Source organism: Morone saxatilis, unplaced genomic scaffold, assembly GCF_004916995.1.
Source record: "Morone saxatilis isolate NCDOM2014 unplaced genomic scaffold, NCSU_SB_2.0 Contig2, whole genome shotgun sequence".
Classification (NCBI taxonomy): domain Eukaryota; kingdom Metazoa; phylum Chordata; class Actinopteri; family Moronidae; genus Morone; species Morone saxatilis.
The window spans coordinates 15333642-15350916 of record NW_023339762.1 but is presented as its reverse complement, the minus strand read 5'-3'; the positions used below and the strand labels follow the sequence as shown (position 1 = coordinate 15350916).

Here is a 17275-nt window from a genome sequence, read left to right as displayed (position 1 = left end):
GTATCATTTTGCCATCATGACAAAAGGCCAACACACTACTGACATTTATTGGCTAATTATTTATGTATTTTGCATTAAATAATAAATATGAAAAGCAACTGTAATCCATTTTGAAAACCTGGTTTTCACATAGAAGACTGATAAAATGTTTTGTTCATGGTTTCATAGCCTATATTGATTTAATATGTATATATCAAATCTGACTATATTCAAATTCAACCCCATCTTCAACACATGATCTCAACCTCAAGGGTAAGAAAATCAACAGTTTATTTACTGAAAGATTAACCTTTTACAGAGAGTCTGGACATTCTTTTAAAAATCAATTCACTGCAACTGGAATATGTGCAAACTGAATATTGTTTTCCAAATACTTAAATTAATATATTTTGTTAGTATCTGCATTCACACACAATTATAAAATGGAGATGGATGTAAAATACTTTTTCAATCACATTCCAAGTCACAGATGACTTGATGGGTTGCAAAATAAGTTTTACATTTCATCAATAATGGTTGAAAAATTGACATCAAGATGAATGCCTACATCATATTCCATTGAACTAATCAAACAACTTACATCTGAACAATCGTGAAACCCAGCTGCAACTGAAAAACAGTACAAAAGCACGTTGACAAGAAGTCCCTGCAATGTCTTTTGTTGAACATCACTGTTTGAGAATATTTTCAGCACTAAAACATATTACCTGAGATGATAACCAGGAGGTTTTATAAATATTTACACCATCTACAGTGAATAATTAAAAAATGGAACTCCATAAGAACATTTCATACTTGTGGTTATTCTGTAAAACTGTTTTGTTGTGGATAATTTTATATCCCAAATACAAAGCACGTACATTTAATGATATAGCAGCCATATGATGATGAATGAAAGAAAGTTTGAAAGGTCGTTTTTTGACACCTTTATGTTGAGATGTTGACAGCCTAAAACAAAAGATTCACAAATGATGAGCAGTTAAACATAATAACAGAGAGTGTGCAGTGGACATCACTGTACGAGAACAGCTCTAAATATATGTTTTGCTTTTAAGTTGGCACGTGCCTTCAGAAGACTTAGACATTTTTCAGCAAATTGTTGAGCCAGGTGATGATGCAGTTATATTTTGAAAACAGTGAAATGATTACAAGACCACACTGTTAAAAACATTTCAGGTAATTGTGTGCAAGCAGATGAGGATCCTCCTGTTTATGCCTGAATGTTTGTCTAAAATATTAAATTCCTTCTGATGTAAAAGAAATACATGTTTTCATGATGCTGGGCTGCAATTAACACTCAATGCCATTAAGACAAATCAGATAAGACCAAGAGAAGCAGGAAATTCTCACATCCAAAAAGCTGAAAGAAAGAGAAATCTTGGCATTTTTCCCCAATAAAAATTACCTCAACAGTTAATCAATTATCAAAATGGTTGCTGATTAATTTTCGGTCAATCAGTTAATTGACTGATATTTCACCTCTGGTTTATTTGTTTATTATACTTTGACTAATCAGATTTACTTTTGATTTGATTGCTGAATTAAAGTAAAAGGTAAAGCTTGCATTTACAATAAAAAAACATCACTTTGCACACATTGTAGAGCTGAAACATGATGAGAAACTTGAACAGAATTGTAATGGCTAATGCATATGTAAATAAAAAGCTAAACTAAAGTTATAATCAGTTGATATGTTTAGTATCAAGAACAGAGTTATAATACAAAACCAAGATGGTAAAAACTCCAAATGTTGCTAATGAGGTGACATGATTTTCTACGCCATTTCAATTGCCGGCTCCTGAAGAGGTGAGTCAGACTTGACGTCTCTACTTTTCCCTGCTCCCTTCTCATTGAAGGCCTTCTTCTTCCTAAATAGGTACAATGAATATGAAGACAAGATCAGTCATTAACTATAAGTAATGCTGGTGCTTTTTAGCCGTATCGGTCATCATTCTGCAGTCCCTCCAGGATTTATCAGGCTTTTTTGGGGGGTCATTGCAGCCTAAAATGCCTGATTTCATGGCAGCTTTTCTAAAAAAATGTGATTCATGTTGTGATGGTTTCAGGCTTTTGTAGGAAGGCAACTTGTTCCAGTGAGAATGAACCTGTTTGGACTGGGTAAATGTGAGATGTTCGCATTGCACATGTCTGCATCTTCACAAGTAGAAACAAGGAAGTGAGTTTGGTGACGTTTGAGGAACAGTTGCGGTGATTGTACGAAATTACAAGGTCGTGCAGAAGTCATGGGGATTGGTTGGATTTGCGTTAATTGTTGCGATTGCAACGTCTTCCTGGAGGGACTGATTCTTTATGTAAAACTAAAGACAAAATGGTCTTACTTTGACTGAATGGTCAAGACAATCACACTTGTGAAGATAGCGACAGTGATGACAGCAAGCAGAACTCCACAGATGATCGCTGTTGAAGAGGACAACAGTGTTAAAGATGAGTAGGACTAAATAAGTATATAACAACATTTTAATGCAGATACCAGTTAGAACTTATATAAACCTGTAATGTGTAAACAGTTTGGACTCAAACAGACCCATTTAAAACAGGGACCTGTCCTGCTTATAATGTCACTTTCCAAATAAGAAATGATTCAAAGTATATTGTAAATGAAGACTTTGTTTTTGTCACTGAGTTCATTGTGTGCCTACTGACCAATAGGAGTGTCTGGCTCCTCCTCCTCCCCTTCATTACCATCATCTTAGAAAACAAAACCGTTAAGATCAACATGTTAAAAAGCATCATATCATGGTACCTTCTTTATATCACTACTAACTCATCAGTTTTAAAACGTGCATTGGAATTTTGATATGTTAACATATATAATTATCACCAACTGTGTACATAAGAGCGAGATGTGTGCTTACCATGTATGCCAGCACAGGTGGTGTTGCAGCTGTTATAGTCAAAAAACCTGTTTCCATTTCCGATGCATCCAGTCCAAAGGAATTTTTTGCATTTGTTGTGAACAGAATCATAGTAGTATCTCAAAAAGTGACCATTACAACTACCTGGTTTCTTTTTAAAGTGGCAAGCAAGGGAGGCTGTAAAGAGAAAGCATCATTCTCATCATCATCATTACAAGTAGCCATAGCAGTGCTTGTTGACTACTTTAGTATACTAATATAATTACACAAACTTGATATGGATACAGCAGAGTGTTAGATGATTAAAACTTCAAAATCAAGCAGTTTGTTAAGTTGTGTTCATTCACACTTTCATCTGCTAGTAGTCCTGCTCTTTCACCACTTGGTGGCGTATTATTAGTACTCAAAGCTGACTCAATGCTGGATCTTTCCTGCAGCCTCTGAATAAATATATATGCAAATAAATCTCAAAAACTCAACGTTATTTGGGCCTATTAAATTGACACGCAAAATAGCATTGACACTGATAATGTAGATTTTGCAGTCATATAATAAACTCCTCTACAGACAGAATGTAGGAAGCTCAAGAAGCCCCCCCCCCTCTCTGTTTCAGTCAAGATGATGTAGTATTTCCTTTTATGGAACTTTAGGCCATAAAACTCTACCTCATTAGCCAGTTCATGTTCCAAAGTCCTCAGAAATACAGCCAGGAAGAAGGACCGTTTTTTTTAGACTGGGTTTCTTTACTTTTAGGGGATCTTTCATTTTGTATATTTATAACAGACTTAGTGTTTAAACAAAATGAGTAATTGCATTAATCCTCAGTCACTATAAATTCATAAAATCATCTTACCATCCATGGGGTAGACCGTCTCTACACTGCGGGAACAGTTTCTCATGCACTCTCTTTCATTTTCAAATCGGTTTTCATTTCCTCCTTGGCCTTTGTATATGAAAGGACTGCACTGGTCTTGGGTGGGATTATAATACAAGGCATATAAAAAGTTTGTGCCTTGACCTTCATCAGCGGCCTTTTGACAGAAATCTGTTGGATGATAAAAAAAATAAATAAATTAAAATGACATTTTTATTGTGTGATAAACAATTATTATACAGTACTTTGGTGGTGAGTACTGTATGGAGTAAGGTGGTAAGATGGCCATTGCACAGTTACTGTATGATAGGTGTTTCAGTAGAAATCATCAACCTGAGATCACATAACTAATGTTTAACTAGCTTCATCACCAGAAACCCACTCCCTCTTTTTATGACAGCAATAAAAAGTATAATTTATGGTACATTTTCAGTCCTCCCGCCCTTCATAGCTTTCACAGAAGGGAAGTAGTTTCAAACGAAAAGATTAAGCTTTTTACCCTTTTAACAAGCTCGAGTTTGGAGGGAAATTAAATAACTGACTGGCTATTCCTCAATGCTCAAAATGTGGGCCTCCGTAAACATTTGCACAGTTGTGAGATGGGATGAAGTTGCAGGTTGACATAGTTTCAGTTCATCATGCACAGGCTCAGACAGAAATGATCTCAGTGTTTTAAAAGTTTGGAATTACAGAGGAAGGAAATGTCCAGTCAGCTTAGCACAATCGTGTAAATAACATTTCTAGGAGAGTAAACGTACAGTAAATACCATTTTTTCTTTTTTGGTCACAGCTAAAGACAATCATTTTTGGCCCCAGTTGCAAGTTACAACACGAACATAAAGTCAGTAAAAGTATAATACCATTATATCCTGCTGAGAGAGGCAGTCTAGCCATCAAGGCTTTTGATTTCTGATTGAACTGAACTGTTTCCCCCCATTATCACAAGAGAATATGCTTTCTTGTACTGTATATCATTCAGCCTACAGTTCATTAAGTCCCGCCAGGTAACCGCCATGTTGCCCTGAAAGGACTAAAGGTGAAGCTTTATCTCCTTGATTCAGTTTTAGCGAAAATAGAAACATTAGGTTTAAGTGAAAAATATTATCATAAGATATGTAAAGAACAATATTTTTGCAGTTGTATTTAAAAAAAATCCACAAGGCTAACACTTCATAATTGTTCACTAAAGCTGAGCCCATGTGCTAATAGCCTGTCCTATTCTGAAAGGTAAATCTCAGGTATAAACTGATCCTTGGTTTTAAAGGAACTACAATTGAAGAAGAAAACGGTTTGATGTACCTGGAGTATTCGAATGACTGATGTGGAATGCAGCAAAAGCAATCCCCAAAAACAACAGGTGCTTCATCTTGCTTCTTGTCTTTGTGCCGTCTTTCCTGGACTGAGTGAGGGTTGTAAACTACAGGTGGAGTGGGCTGTCATACTGACCTTTGGACCAGCATGGTGGCACCTTCAATAGAAACAAAAGTTAACAGCAGGTATATACATCTTCCTCTTTTTACGTTTATTATAGGTAGAGGGTCGGCCTTTTTTATATTAGGGCGTAACCATATATAACCAGCTCCATATACAGAGATCAATATGCAGTAGTATGTGAGGATCATACTCTTATTGGGTGTTTGAAACACCCCCATATTTGTGTATTAGTCAGTATATATAAATTTAATCCAGCAAGTGCAGAATCTTCCAAGCCTTATTCAGGGAACATTCAGGGAACATTCAGGCCCCAGCTAAATGTGATAATTGCAACACAGCAGCAACATACCAACTGTAACTGTAAAAAAATTACAGTCATTTTATGCTGCACGGTGAGAGTTTTAGAGCTGAGATTGAAACCTGAAATGCAACATTACTTTTTTTTTTTACAGAGGGCTTGACAAGAAAGCATTTTTAGTAAGTTCAAATCCTCCTGTCATTGAGTTATCCTTATGGGGTCACTCTATCCTCTTATTTGGTCATTTTGGCTAAAATACTTAATGTCAGCTTTCCAGTCTCACAGCGAAAGACTTTCATCTTTAGTGTGTAATAATCCTTGTGATAAGGCCAATTTGTAATTATGTTATATCTTCAGAGAGTATGAGGTAAAATAAATAGATAGATAGATAGATAGATAGATAGATATTAATAGTGATGATGGAGGTAAACTAGAACAGTTTACAGATCCCCCTCCAGGTGTGTTTTTAAGACATAAAAACTAATAACTACATGCTGTTGGCTACTTCTCCGTCGTTGAAAAACACCTGAAAGAATGAAAAGATCTAAAATGTAAATTGTGCAATGTACACAATGTGACCTGGAGGTTTTCAAATCTCCACGACACTGTATTTGTAATGTCAGAACATCGTGCTCAGTTGACATACTTTACAATGTTGCCTCCAGACTCTCTGGGTGTGGAGCCCTCACTCTTCACCTGTTAATATTTGGTCAAACCCATCCGTCTTCTGAGCCCCCGGCGCACCAGGATCTGAAGGGTCGCAGGTTTCTGTGTTGCAAGTGCAACATTCACCGCACCGCAGCAAGAGCTCTAAACTAGTGACTTCGCTCGGATGCGGTCGCAGCTGTTGAGCTGTCACTCTCCGGTGACTTAGGGGGCTGGTTTTGTTGTTGCACTGACGTCAGCGCGAGCTACAATGAAGCTGACAACATCCATGGGTATAAAAGCGGGTTTGAAGGCTGGCACTCTGGTGCTCCAAGCTCCTGCTCTGTACCGGGTGAACATCAGGCTCACCACACGAAGGGAGGGCTGAGGGGATCAAGATGCACTTTCTGAGCTTCACATCCATCGTGCTAATACAGCTGACTTTCCTCGCTGTACTGCATGGTAAGATCTTTGGTGAGTGCAAAAAGTAGCCTGTTAAGATGTTAAAGACTTTGGTCGCACATTTAGATTTGTGTTAATTAGATGGAAGAAGAAGAATATGGCATTTTCTCTGCAGCAGTTGATATGGACCATAGTACTTGCAGGGTCTTAAGCAGAAAGGATGACAGGTGTCTCCATCCACCTGCACATGCTCCTTTATTATGAGGGTTCAAAATATATATATATTTAAATTTGTTTTGAAATGTTGTGAACATGTCAGATTATTATAATATATTTTACAGTGAAAAACAGCAACACAATTATTGTACCCGTGTGTTTCAGGTGCCAAATGGACATATACTGGTAAGTCTGATAATATCTTCCTCAATATCTTCCTCACAATTTGTCAGTGGTATATTGACTATATGTGTATATATACTATATGTGAAAGTATATATATATACTTTCAATTTTAGTTGATTCCCAATCCCAGTGCACTTGTGTATATCTTGATCACAGTGATTTCCTACCCTTACACCAGCATTAACCAATTAAGTGTTAAATTTGATGCAACTGTGCAACTCTCTGAGGCAACTGAGTCAGAGACAATTGTATTGTGGTATGGCTCCCACTGCAGTGCTTATAATAAGAGAAACATGATAGTAGTGTTGAATGTGGTGCTTTCTGATTAAGAAGAAAAACCCCTCTGTGACCATTTTTCAACTTCTGAGACAACCAGTACTGACATCCCCCCCTGTCACCTCATGTAATGTAATTGCAGAGTTCACTCCAGACTGCAATTACAACATTTCATAAGTGGCTGACTTGCCTTTGTCTCATGCCTTAAGGACTATGGGCAGGGACTTCTTGAACCATGACTATCTCTTACATAAACTGTGCTCAGAGCATGAACTCTTGTCACTGTGTCACTGCTTCTTAAAAGTTTGTTGCATTCAGGGATTGCATGTTAGAACCGATAAGTTGGCAGGTGAAGCAACATGATAACTTTATAAAGAGCAAATGATCACACAGATTAATAAGAAAAGAATGACTTCTCTGCACAGTAATTAATGGTCTGATAATTATAGTTAGAAGCTATAATACTTGCCTATTTTGGACCTCTGAAAGAGGCTGGACATAAACAAACAATGGAAAATTGTGCAGGTAAACAGAATACTTAATATATAAATAAAAATAATAATCAATAAATGATTGATTGATTGATCAAGCTGTGCTGTACTTGGCCAAAGCCGTGTACACGTGTACATGTAAACACTTGGATCATTCCAAAAACGCATACAGTGCATTCATCTTAATAAATGCAATAATCAAATTGATCTAAATGAAAGTAATCAATTTAATAAGGAGTCAAAGGGAAAAGGAGTGTGGTTACTACTGAGGAAAGATGTAATATATATATATATATATATATATATATATTAAAAAAAGCCTCTGGCCTCCCAAGTTCAGCGTGGTGGATTTCATTCTCAGTTACAGTCAAACTCTCAAGAGGCCTTGTCATAGTAGCCAGTAGTCTGGAGGGCTGGTAGCACTTTCTGTTGACGGGGGCACAGCTGAGTCATACGATTCATCTCCACCTCAACACTCCACCCTCTGGCAGAGGACAAAATACTGAACCTTAACAAGTGAGTAAAATAAATGATTTTGATGAATGTTGTAGTTTTCTCACCCGGCTGCTATTTCTTTTCTACTTTGACCATTGATGTTATGAAAGCATTATTTAGCACTGCTTTTACATTGAAAAGCCCCCATATTTAAAAAAAATTACTCACAGTTGTTCTACCAAGGATTGCCAAGGGGCCACTGAAGGCCAATATTAAAGGGCAGACTGGGTCTAATTAAAACAGCAAATGAATGATGAGTAATTATAGTCATAAGAGTAAGTTTTTTTTTTATGATAGGGAGAGTTTGCCTTTGATTGAACTTTGAGTTTTGGTTCAAACAAGTATTCAGTGATTTCACAGCTTCATTGGGCGCCTTTTGGCATGTTTTGTGCAATCAATTCACATTTGTCTGGGAACTGACACTCGGGTTGGGGGCAGGCTTTCATGCAGCATCATTCATATTTAATCATCTGGCATATGGTGAATGGTGAACTTTTTGATTAATTCTGGACAGATAATGAATTAGTGGCAAGTATGGACAAGTGATGAGAGCACTGTTACATTCATTGTGGTGTTTTCTATTCCGCTACAATTATGTTACATCAGATTTGATAGCACCCATTCACTTTATACTGAGCATGATGTTTGAAAAGCCCAATATGGATCCTCACTCTTCAGTCAATACGCTGAATGAAAATATCAGAAAATAAAGAGAGCTTCCTTTTCTTCTGCACCATTTCTTTCATTAATATTTCCGAAGCCAGTGTGCCACATTGCCTTTGCAGACCCGCTTTCGAGAGACACCCTCATGCAACTGAGGTCACTTTGTAAACTGCATGACTTGATCTGCAAATGTGGCCATTTTCGGTGTCCTGTGCTTTATAGAAACCTCTCATTTGGAGAGAGACAGGGTTCTCACTGGCTCTCCCCACAAACAACTGCCTGGTTCTCACTCTTGCTGCTTTAGAAAGGGCCAAGAGCGAAGCCACGGGCCTCTCCCATGCTGCGTTGTACATAGATAATAATACTTCACTTTGATTACAGATAAAATGTTCAGAGGGCCAGGACAAGCACTGGACCTCCTTGGAGCCACCCCCTATTCAACTTCACACTGGGGAATGCTTTGCTCATTTGCCCTTTAAAATGTAAAAGTTTAACATTTGAAAAGACCTGCAACATATCCCTACTAGTGTTCTGAGGTGAAATACACTTTTTGGATGACTTAGGATATGCAGCGTACCACTGTACAGCATATTAGATTTTGGCATTTGGGCTACATTAAGGTATCAACAAAGGCATTTTATTAGTAATAATTTACATGCTGTTGCAGGGCCAGAGGGAGAGAACCACTGGTCCGAGCATTATCCATATTGTGGCGGAGCTTTCCAGTCTCCAATAAACATCAAGTCAGAGCTGCTAAGGTTTGACCCAACCTTACGTCCAATTGAAGTTCAAAACTACAACCTGTCACCCAAAGAGCAGCTTACTCTTGGAAATAATGGACATTCTGGTGAGTATAAATCATCATGGTCACCAAAATACATCATAAAGTACAGTATGTACAATGAAATGTGTACTTTAAACTCATTCATCACAGGTAAGGAACTATGTATCATACTCAGCAAACATTTAAGATCAGATAAAGTGCACACCATGTTTTGTCTTAGGATCTAGGAAATCTTCAAATGAAAGTGATGCACCAGTCAGTATTCATTAGAAATAGTTCCACATAAATGTGGAGGTTCTTGCTGTAGAAACCTAATTTCTGGGTCAACCTAAGGAAAATGATACAGGGATCCTCTGCCACAGCAATTTTCCATAATCACTCTCTTATTATCTTAGCTGTCCTTTCACCAAAAGAAAGAGCTCCACATTTAGTCTGGTAATATGAGCAGAGATTTGTCATCTTCTCTACCTCCAATGGGTCTGATGCATCTTCACAAAAGAAGCCAGTTTCAGTTTAATGTCCAATATCTGTTTATACCACAGTCTTAAATTTGATTGCTAAATATAGCAATCAGAGCATAAACAACCGTGCCCATGTGCCACAGAATAAAATATTTTGATGACAAAATTATAGTTTTTTGAATGATTCTGCTCTGTTTGAAGATAAAAAACATTTTCAGTCATAGAAGAGTGAGGCTAACTGTGACACTAAACGTTATGCTGCAGACCTGGATTTATTTGTTTCTTACATGTTAGTTTAAGTACGATGTAAAACTTGATATATACTTTGAGAAATTTCAGTGTCAAACTCTGTATAGCGAAACATGCATGTAATGTATGCCTTGTGTAGGTCACGATTCCACTGTTGTAATATTGATGGATGTAAACTATTTGCAACTGACGAGTGCAAAGACCAGACAAGTGCTTATGTGTGCATGCCCGATGAGCCTCAATGCCACAAACCGAGTAGCAGTAATCAGTGTGACGTGTGTCACAAATAAGCTGACAGAGTTTTTTCACTTGTAAACATTCATCATACACTGAAGGTCATGTAGAAAGGACCCCTGCGTCACTCTACCATGACGTACTTAAACATACACCTACACAGCTTTTGCAAACAGACTTCGACAGCTCTTCCTCAGTTTAGTTAAAGGTGATGTTTTTCGATCCTCTGATGATAACTGATGTAACCACTACCCTGCACCGTTGCGTGTGGTGGGGTTTCATGTTGCTTAATCCACAGTACAAATATCACTGCCATCTAAGATGTACATCTCCGGCCTGCCTCAGCGCTACACTGCAGCTCAACTCCATTTTCACTGGGGCTCCTCCAGCAGACCCACAGGATCTGAACACATGGTGAACAACAAGCAGTATGCAGCTGAGGTAAACAAAGCAAACAGCACGTCTTCATCACGTCACTTTTACTTAAAGGTACAAAATTCACTGCTGATCTCAGACTAAAACAATTGGGCACTACAGCCAACCAGACTCCACTGACAAAACCAGTGATTTTACTTTGCAGATAATTATAAAACATACTTCAAACTGGACTAAATCAAACTCACCAAAACCATCTTTCTTAGTCTTTCTACAGTCTTTCAAACAATTGGAAACACTGGTTTGGTCAAATGTCCTTAACTCACTGAGTTAGATGTGAAAATAGTCATGAAACAGGCTGCAATGACGGCAACGTAACTAATCCTTAGGGACAAATGTTCCTGGTACGTCCACTAAAAGTGATTGTTTTTGCCACTGACAGGCTCAGATTGACAACATTATGGAAAGAATCTCAGAGACAGACCTTTTGTTTAACCATAAACAGTCATTCACCAGACCAGAAATCACTCGCCACCAGACTCTATAAACAAATGACAAAAACTGTAATTTTACCAGAGACTTGTAACATCATAATTTCATTAAAATGGGACAGAAACTCACCAAAACCAACTTTGTTCCAACAATCAATCAATTTCAATCCAATCCTGATTAGATTGAAATAAATCCTTAATTCACTGATGTAGATGAGAAAAACAGCCATTTCAGTCGCTCTCCTCAGTTGCACACTGAGAGACTCACATGCACTAAGGTGCACATGCGGCCAGCCTGGCTTTGTAAACAAAGAACAGAAAGGCTGCGATAGCAATACAGGCAAAGGGAGTGTGACACCACGACTCCACTATGTCTTTACATAGCAAAAAGTTGTTTGCTTCTGAATTAATGTTTTAAATCTCATATATGTCATTTAAATAGGACTTTTACTTTAACTTTTTAATTGAGTATTCGTCAGATAAGTTCAGTCCATTCATTAAAATAGGTCTTTCACTTATCGGCAGCATTAGGCAGCAGCATCTATGGCACCAGATGAATGATTTAATACTTTATGACTTAAATGTGTGACATTTGACTGGCAGAGGAGTCAGAGCCACTGACACGCTTCAAGGCTTACAGACGCTGTTCAAGCTGAAGAAACTCTGCATCTGCATATTATTGTTCCAGTTTCTTGACACTGGACATCTACTCGCCACTCAGACAGTTTCAAAAAAAGCTTATTGTGCATCTTCCACTTTTATTATGTAACTGACTGTACAGTACAATGAAATGCTTCTATAAAACACTGTAATTAAAGACACTTAGAAGTTTTAAACAATAAAGAAGTTGTGAGTCTTAAAAATCTTGACTACTGAGATTATAAAGAGGAGCCAGTTATGGTTATAGTCATTTTTTCAAAATAAATCACCACGTACTAATTAAATTTGAATATTTTATCTTAGTGGCACATGCTAAAATGCAAAGCGATAATTTCAGTCAGCTGTGGTATGTACAGTATGACAGTGTGTCTTATTTCTGCTGGGTTTAAGGGGATTAGAGTACCAGACCATTATATGCTTTGGTTTTCAACCACCTCTTGAAAGGAGTGGCTGTCTGTGCTATTTAATGTGTGAAGCCCTGTAAGCAGTTTCACACACTAGTATGCTCTACTTACTTATGTACTTGAAGTACAGCAGACGGTGAAGTTTAAAAGTAAGAGTCTCTTTTATGATTTAAACAAAAATAAGAGACTTTTTTTTTTATATATAATTTGGTATCATTTGAATTACAGTGGAACAGTAGAAGCTGAAATGGTTACAACCTGTGTGCTTTTATGTGACCATGCCCCAGCTGCAGCACAGCCACATATAAGGTGCTGTGGTTTGACCTGGGTTTCAGAGTGGACACGTTGAGAGCATGCATCTTTTCAAGTCTCTCCAGACTCCAGAACCACAGTTCCTTGATGACATGTTGTTTTGGAGGGATGGAATGATGGGAAATTGAACATTTCCCAGAAATAGTGCAAATGTCCACCTTGATTCCCAAGACAGAACAAAGACTTTGAATACAATTTCGTCATATTTGGACAGAATGACTTACATGACTTTGTAAACAACTGACAATATGTTATTTATTAATGTGCTTTAATACAAGAAACCTCCTAGACTTTCCACCAATATCACATCCCCTGAATACCACCAACTATTTACAGTCTCATTAACACCTACCTTGCATGAAATAAGTGTCAGAGGTGAGATGGTATAAAGATGGAATCTTTACTGCAAACTCCTTGAAACTACAATTGTTCACACAAAGAAAATGTAGTAAAATAAAAAAATAACTTTTTGCATAAGATAGGGCCTTTTATTTCTAATAATTTTTGAGTAATTTCTTTCACAAATAATTTTTATTCGCAAAAGATTTACAACATTGAATAATAGTAATAAAAAACAGTCCTGATGATAGGTTCATTTGTTTGGTCCAGTATCTGAGTATTGAGTCTTTTCCCTTCCAAGTGAGCTTCTTTCTGTCACAACAAGATTTTCTACTTGCTATTAAAATATCTGTCGCTTCTATCTATACTTTCTTCAGAGAAATTTAAGAGATAAAGTATTATTCATCCCATAGGGACCTTATGTCATGGTATCTGTTGTAGCACTTTAAATACTATTTTCCAAAAGGTTTCTGATGTTTTCCAAGTCTACATCAAATTGTGCATACTTTCTCCAACATAGCAGACGTCAACCAATCATCTCAAGGCTTTGACTACATGCAACTACATGTTATTTTTGTGGTTTGTGCCACAGGGTCTTGACTTATTTCTCTTTTTTTCTCACAGATGCACGTAGTACACTTCAATTCAGACAAGTATCCCAATATGTCCATGGCTGTAGACAAATCTGATGGCCTGGCTGTACTGGGTGTCCTGGTTGAGGTGAGACATTGTGGACTCTGTGGGTGGGGGGGACAGTGATGTATGAATTTCTGTGGAGCAGCAGATTTAACTATGTTTGTCATACAGATTGGAGAGTTCAATCCGGCCTTTGAACAGTTTCTGAAGTTCATCAATGGCATCAAGTACAGGGGTGAGTCTAACGTGATGATTTTATTTAGCAGAATTTGTTTTATAGTTTTGCTACCCTGAATATAAGTTATTGAGTAGTAAGGTTTGAGGTCTGAAACTCTTCATCAGTTGCATATTACTTATGTTTTTATTTTAACTGGCAGATCAGAAAGTCCAGGTGCCCGGATTTAACATCAGAGCACTGCTGCCTGCACGTTTGGATGAGTATTATCGCTACGATGGGTCACTGACTACTCCTCCATGCTATCCCAGTGTCCTGTGGACCTTGTTCAGGAATCACGTAACGATATCTCGCAAACAGGTGCGGTGTTAAATTAAATTCTTAAGCAGATTTGATATTTGAATACATAAGCCAATGTTAAACTTTGATTTTTCAGACATTTTAATATGGTGTGCCCATTACATTTAACCTTAATTGGTCTGGAAAAAAATGCTCACAAGCTATTGTTTTGTTGTGTCTTCTTAGTTTCTGTCCCTGGCAACAGCCCTCTACTCCTCCCATGCCCAGGACTCAGTCTCTGTGCCTCTGAATGGCAACTACAGGAAACCGCAGCCCGCTGACAGCAGAGTTGTGCTGGTATCTTTTAAAGAGGGTAAGTATGGTCTTCAAAATGAGCTTGCTTTATTGTTGGAGTGCAAAGGTCATATAAATGACATGGCCACTGTGCTGCTTTAAAAACGGCAAAAGGACAGGTTTGATGGGCTTTTTTTTCTTTTGCAAAGCACAGGGCTTGTGTGATATCACCTGCTTGCGAATGAGCTTTCATGTTAATGTATTTCTTAATTATCTTTAGAGTTAATTGACTTTGATGAGCTTGTTGGAAAGTAGGCCATCTTTTAAGACACAACAAATTAACCATCCCACTGACACACTGAGAAAGTCTGCAGCCCTTAAATTTGTCTTTAAAGGCTTACTTTTATGTGGTTGGCTGGTTTACCACACTGTATGGTATTTAGGTCCATATAGTGTGGTATGAATGTGCATGTTTTCCTCATTTCAAAGCTCTCCGCTCAGAGCTATGCTTCTCTAATGGCACTTGTGTTTTGACATTGCTCTGTGGAATCTGCTGCTATTAGCTTTCATGAGCGGTGTTTAGCAGGCGATGGCTTGTGCTTTTAGTTTATCACTACAGGCAGCGCTGTTGCATGCTAGGTGTGAAGGCCCATAGTCATTCCCAGGAATACCCCACAGGCTGGGATGTTTAACAAGCTGTGATTGGCTGTGTGTCTGATGCAGGCAGAGGACTGCACGGTATTCCCACAGTCACATCTTCACTTGCAAGGAAGCGAATCGTTCAGCAGCTGCTGGTTGGTGACCTAGCAGACCTGGCTGACGAAGGGCTCTATCAGCTCCTACCGAGTGGCTCAGAGAAGATCCATGCTGGCAAGAAGAAAGACCTCAAAAACCAACAGAGTGAGACTCTGGCCAAATCCAAACAACAAACTCTGAACCCATCCCTATGGAAGAAGAGCCAGACCAACCGCTCTGTGGGAAAGTTGGGGCTGGCAGAAGATGCACTGTGCTATGTCTCGCTGGAACAGAGAGTTTTCCATCAGCTCAAACAGTCCCATGCTGAGACCCAGCTGGTTCAGGCTCTCAGAGATGCAGTTTTCCCTGATCTCAACCTCAAGAGCTACCTGGACTGTAAGTCAGACTTAGCTCTCCCCGCCATCAGACATATTCTTCATGGACGACCACCAACGGATGAGGCTAAGGAGTTAGATCGCTCCCTGACAAAAGCCTTAATGAATCAGAAGAAGACTTCCACAGCAATCAAGCACAGTGTGCCAGTGACAAACTATGGCGGTCCCTCTCCTGCTACTGTTCCCAGGAAACCACACAGCCAGGGTTATCCACATCCTTGGCTTTTGCCAATGGAGTGGGAAGACTAGAGAGATTCCTGACATAGTTGAGAATCAAATTATGTCACTTTTTGTAGCAGACATCTGTTGAGTGTCCCACAATGAAAGACTAATTTTCAAGCCACGCCCTGCATTCCTTTGATCAATCTTTCTCACAAATGTATTTAATATTAAATTATTCTTTACTGTATGTGCACATAATTATAATACAGTTTCTGTAAGAAAAATATTGTAGTATGAGTTAATTCAACTGTCAGTGTTTTTGCAAACATACGCTTGTGCATAACCAGTCATCAGTGCTCAGTACTGTAAGCAGATTCTAATTCTGCTACTTGAGAAGCTAATCTCAAGTAGATTTTTGTCATGAAAATCTGCTAAAATAAGAAAAAATTACCTTTTGTAATAGGCTTTAGGTCTGTTTGCATAATTTTGCCTTGCCATACAATGCTTCAAAATCAACCAATGCAAACTACATATTTCATGTTTGGGAATCTATATGCATCAAGCTACACGTAGGACACAAAATGTCCGGCAAAGAATATTTATAGATTTATATACTGTACACCAAGTTCAGTTCTATATTATGGTAATTGTGGAGCTGTAGTCGTAATTACTGTCTTGCACAATATAGAAATGCAGCTAACCCAAAAGAATTTGCAAGAGCTTAAGCGCTTTACGTCACATCCCTGTCTTCCAATTTGTTCTTCTGTTCAGAATGCTATTTTCAATAAGTAAGGAAGCAGCTACTGTACATAGGGACCTGTTTTCAATAAAAGCATTTTACATGAAGCTTATGTGGCATATTTTAGTTTAGGTTTTATTTGTGTAAAGCCTCCATTATCACATACAGTAACTTACATTACTTTAATATTTAACTTCATTTGTGCTACAGTTTTATTCAATAAAGACTTAAAAGTCAGTTAAGTTATTCTTTAGTTTAGAAGAACAGTGCTCAATTGCTTAAGATACAAGGGTTAAGACCAGCTGGGTATGTGTGTGTGTGTGTGTGTGTGTGTGTGTGCATGGAATAAATGCACAGAAATACGGTACTGTCCAAGGTGTTGATACACTTATATACAGACAGATACTGTCCGTATGCAGAAGATTACAGAATGGATCTTTGACATATTTTATTTGTATGTGTATATATATATATATATATATATATATGATATAATATGATATACAGATCTGGATACAGATCCATAAACTTGTATACCATTGGATCTTACCATTGGTCCTTTATGTGTAGTTAGACAAAATTACCAATCCAGGAGTAACTTTTATAAATCCTAGCAAAAAAAAAGGTGTGCTAGAATTAATAAAAAGCTTTTTTTAAATACATTTTAAGAAGTGTTTTAAAAGATGTCACTGTCT

At 37.9% G+C, this 17275-nt stretch overlaps 2 protein-coding genes across 2 annotated transcripts; one reads left to right on the top strand and one right to left on the bottom strand.

Moving 5' to 3' along the window:
• Positions 1-253: 253 nt before the first annotated feature.
• si:dkeyp-73b11.8 (boophilin-G2) lies at positions 254-5170 on the bottom strand. The gene is made up of 6 exons (XM_035665301.1): positions 5050-5170; positions 3730-3921; positions 2877-3053; positions 2665-2709; positions 2340-2418; positions 254-1868 (listed from the first exon to the last, which is right to left on the bottom strand). Exons 1-6 carry the CDS (start codon positions 5114-5116, stop codon positions 1775-1777), a joined length of 654 nt encoding a protein of 217 aa, XP_035521194.1. The 5' UTR covers positions 5117-5170; the 3' UTR covers positions 254-1774.
• A 1323-nt stretch (positions 5171-6493) lies between these two features.
• ca12 (carbonic anhydrase XII) lies at positions 6494-16191 on the top strand. Its single transcript, XM_035665375.1, has 9 exons — positions 6494-6589; positions 6911-6931; positions 9524-9703; positions 10883-11025; positions 13790-13885; positions 13973-14036; positions 14179-14336; positions 14502-14632; positions 15277-16191. The coding sequence occupies exons 1-9, from the start codon at positions 6526-6528 to the stop codon at positions 15926-15928; spliced, it is 1509 nt and encodes a 502-aa protein (XP_035521268.1). The 5' UTR covers positions 6494-6525; the 3' UTR covers positions 15929-16191.
• The last annotated feature ends 1084 nt before the right edge of the window (positions 16192-17275 follow it).

Coding starts and splice junctions, on each gene's coding strand:
- ca12 (XM_035665375.1), top strand. CDS start 6,526: ATGCACTTTCTGAGCTTCACATCCATCGTGCTAATACAGCTGACTTTC. Junction 11,026..13,789: donor ACAAGCAGTATGCAGCTGAG/GTAAACAAAGCA, acceptor TTTTTCTCACAG/ATGCACGTAGTACACTTCAA. Junction 14,633..15,276: donor GTATCTTTTAAAGAGGGTAA/GTATGGTCTTCA, acceptor TGATGCAGGCAG/AGGACTGCACGGTATTCCCA.
- si:dkeyp-73b11.8 (XM_035665301.1), bottom strand. CDS start 5,116: ATGAAGCACCTGTTGTTTTTGGGGATTGCTTTTGCTGCATTCCACATC. Junction 2,710..2,876: donor CACCTGTGCTGGCATACATG/GTAAGCACACAT, acceptor TTGTTTTCTAAG/ATGATGGTAATGAAGGGGAG. Junction 2,419..2,664: donor GGAGCCAGACACTCCTATTG/GTCAGTAGGCAC, acceptor CCTCTTCAACAG/CGATCATCTGTGGAGTTCTG.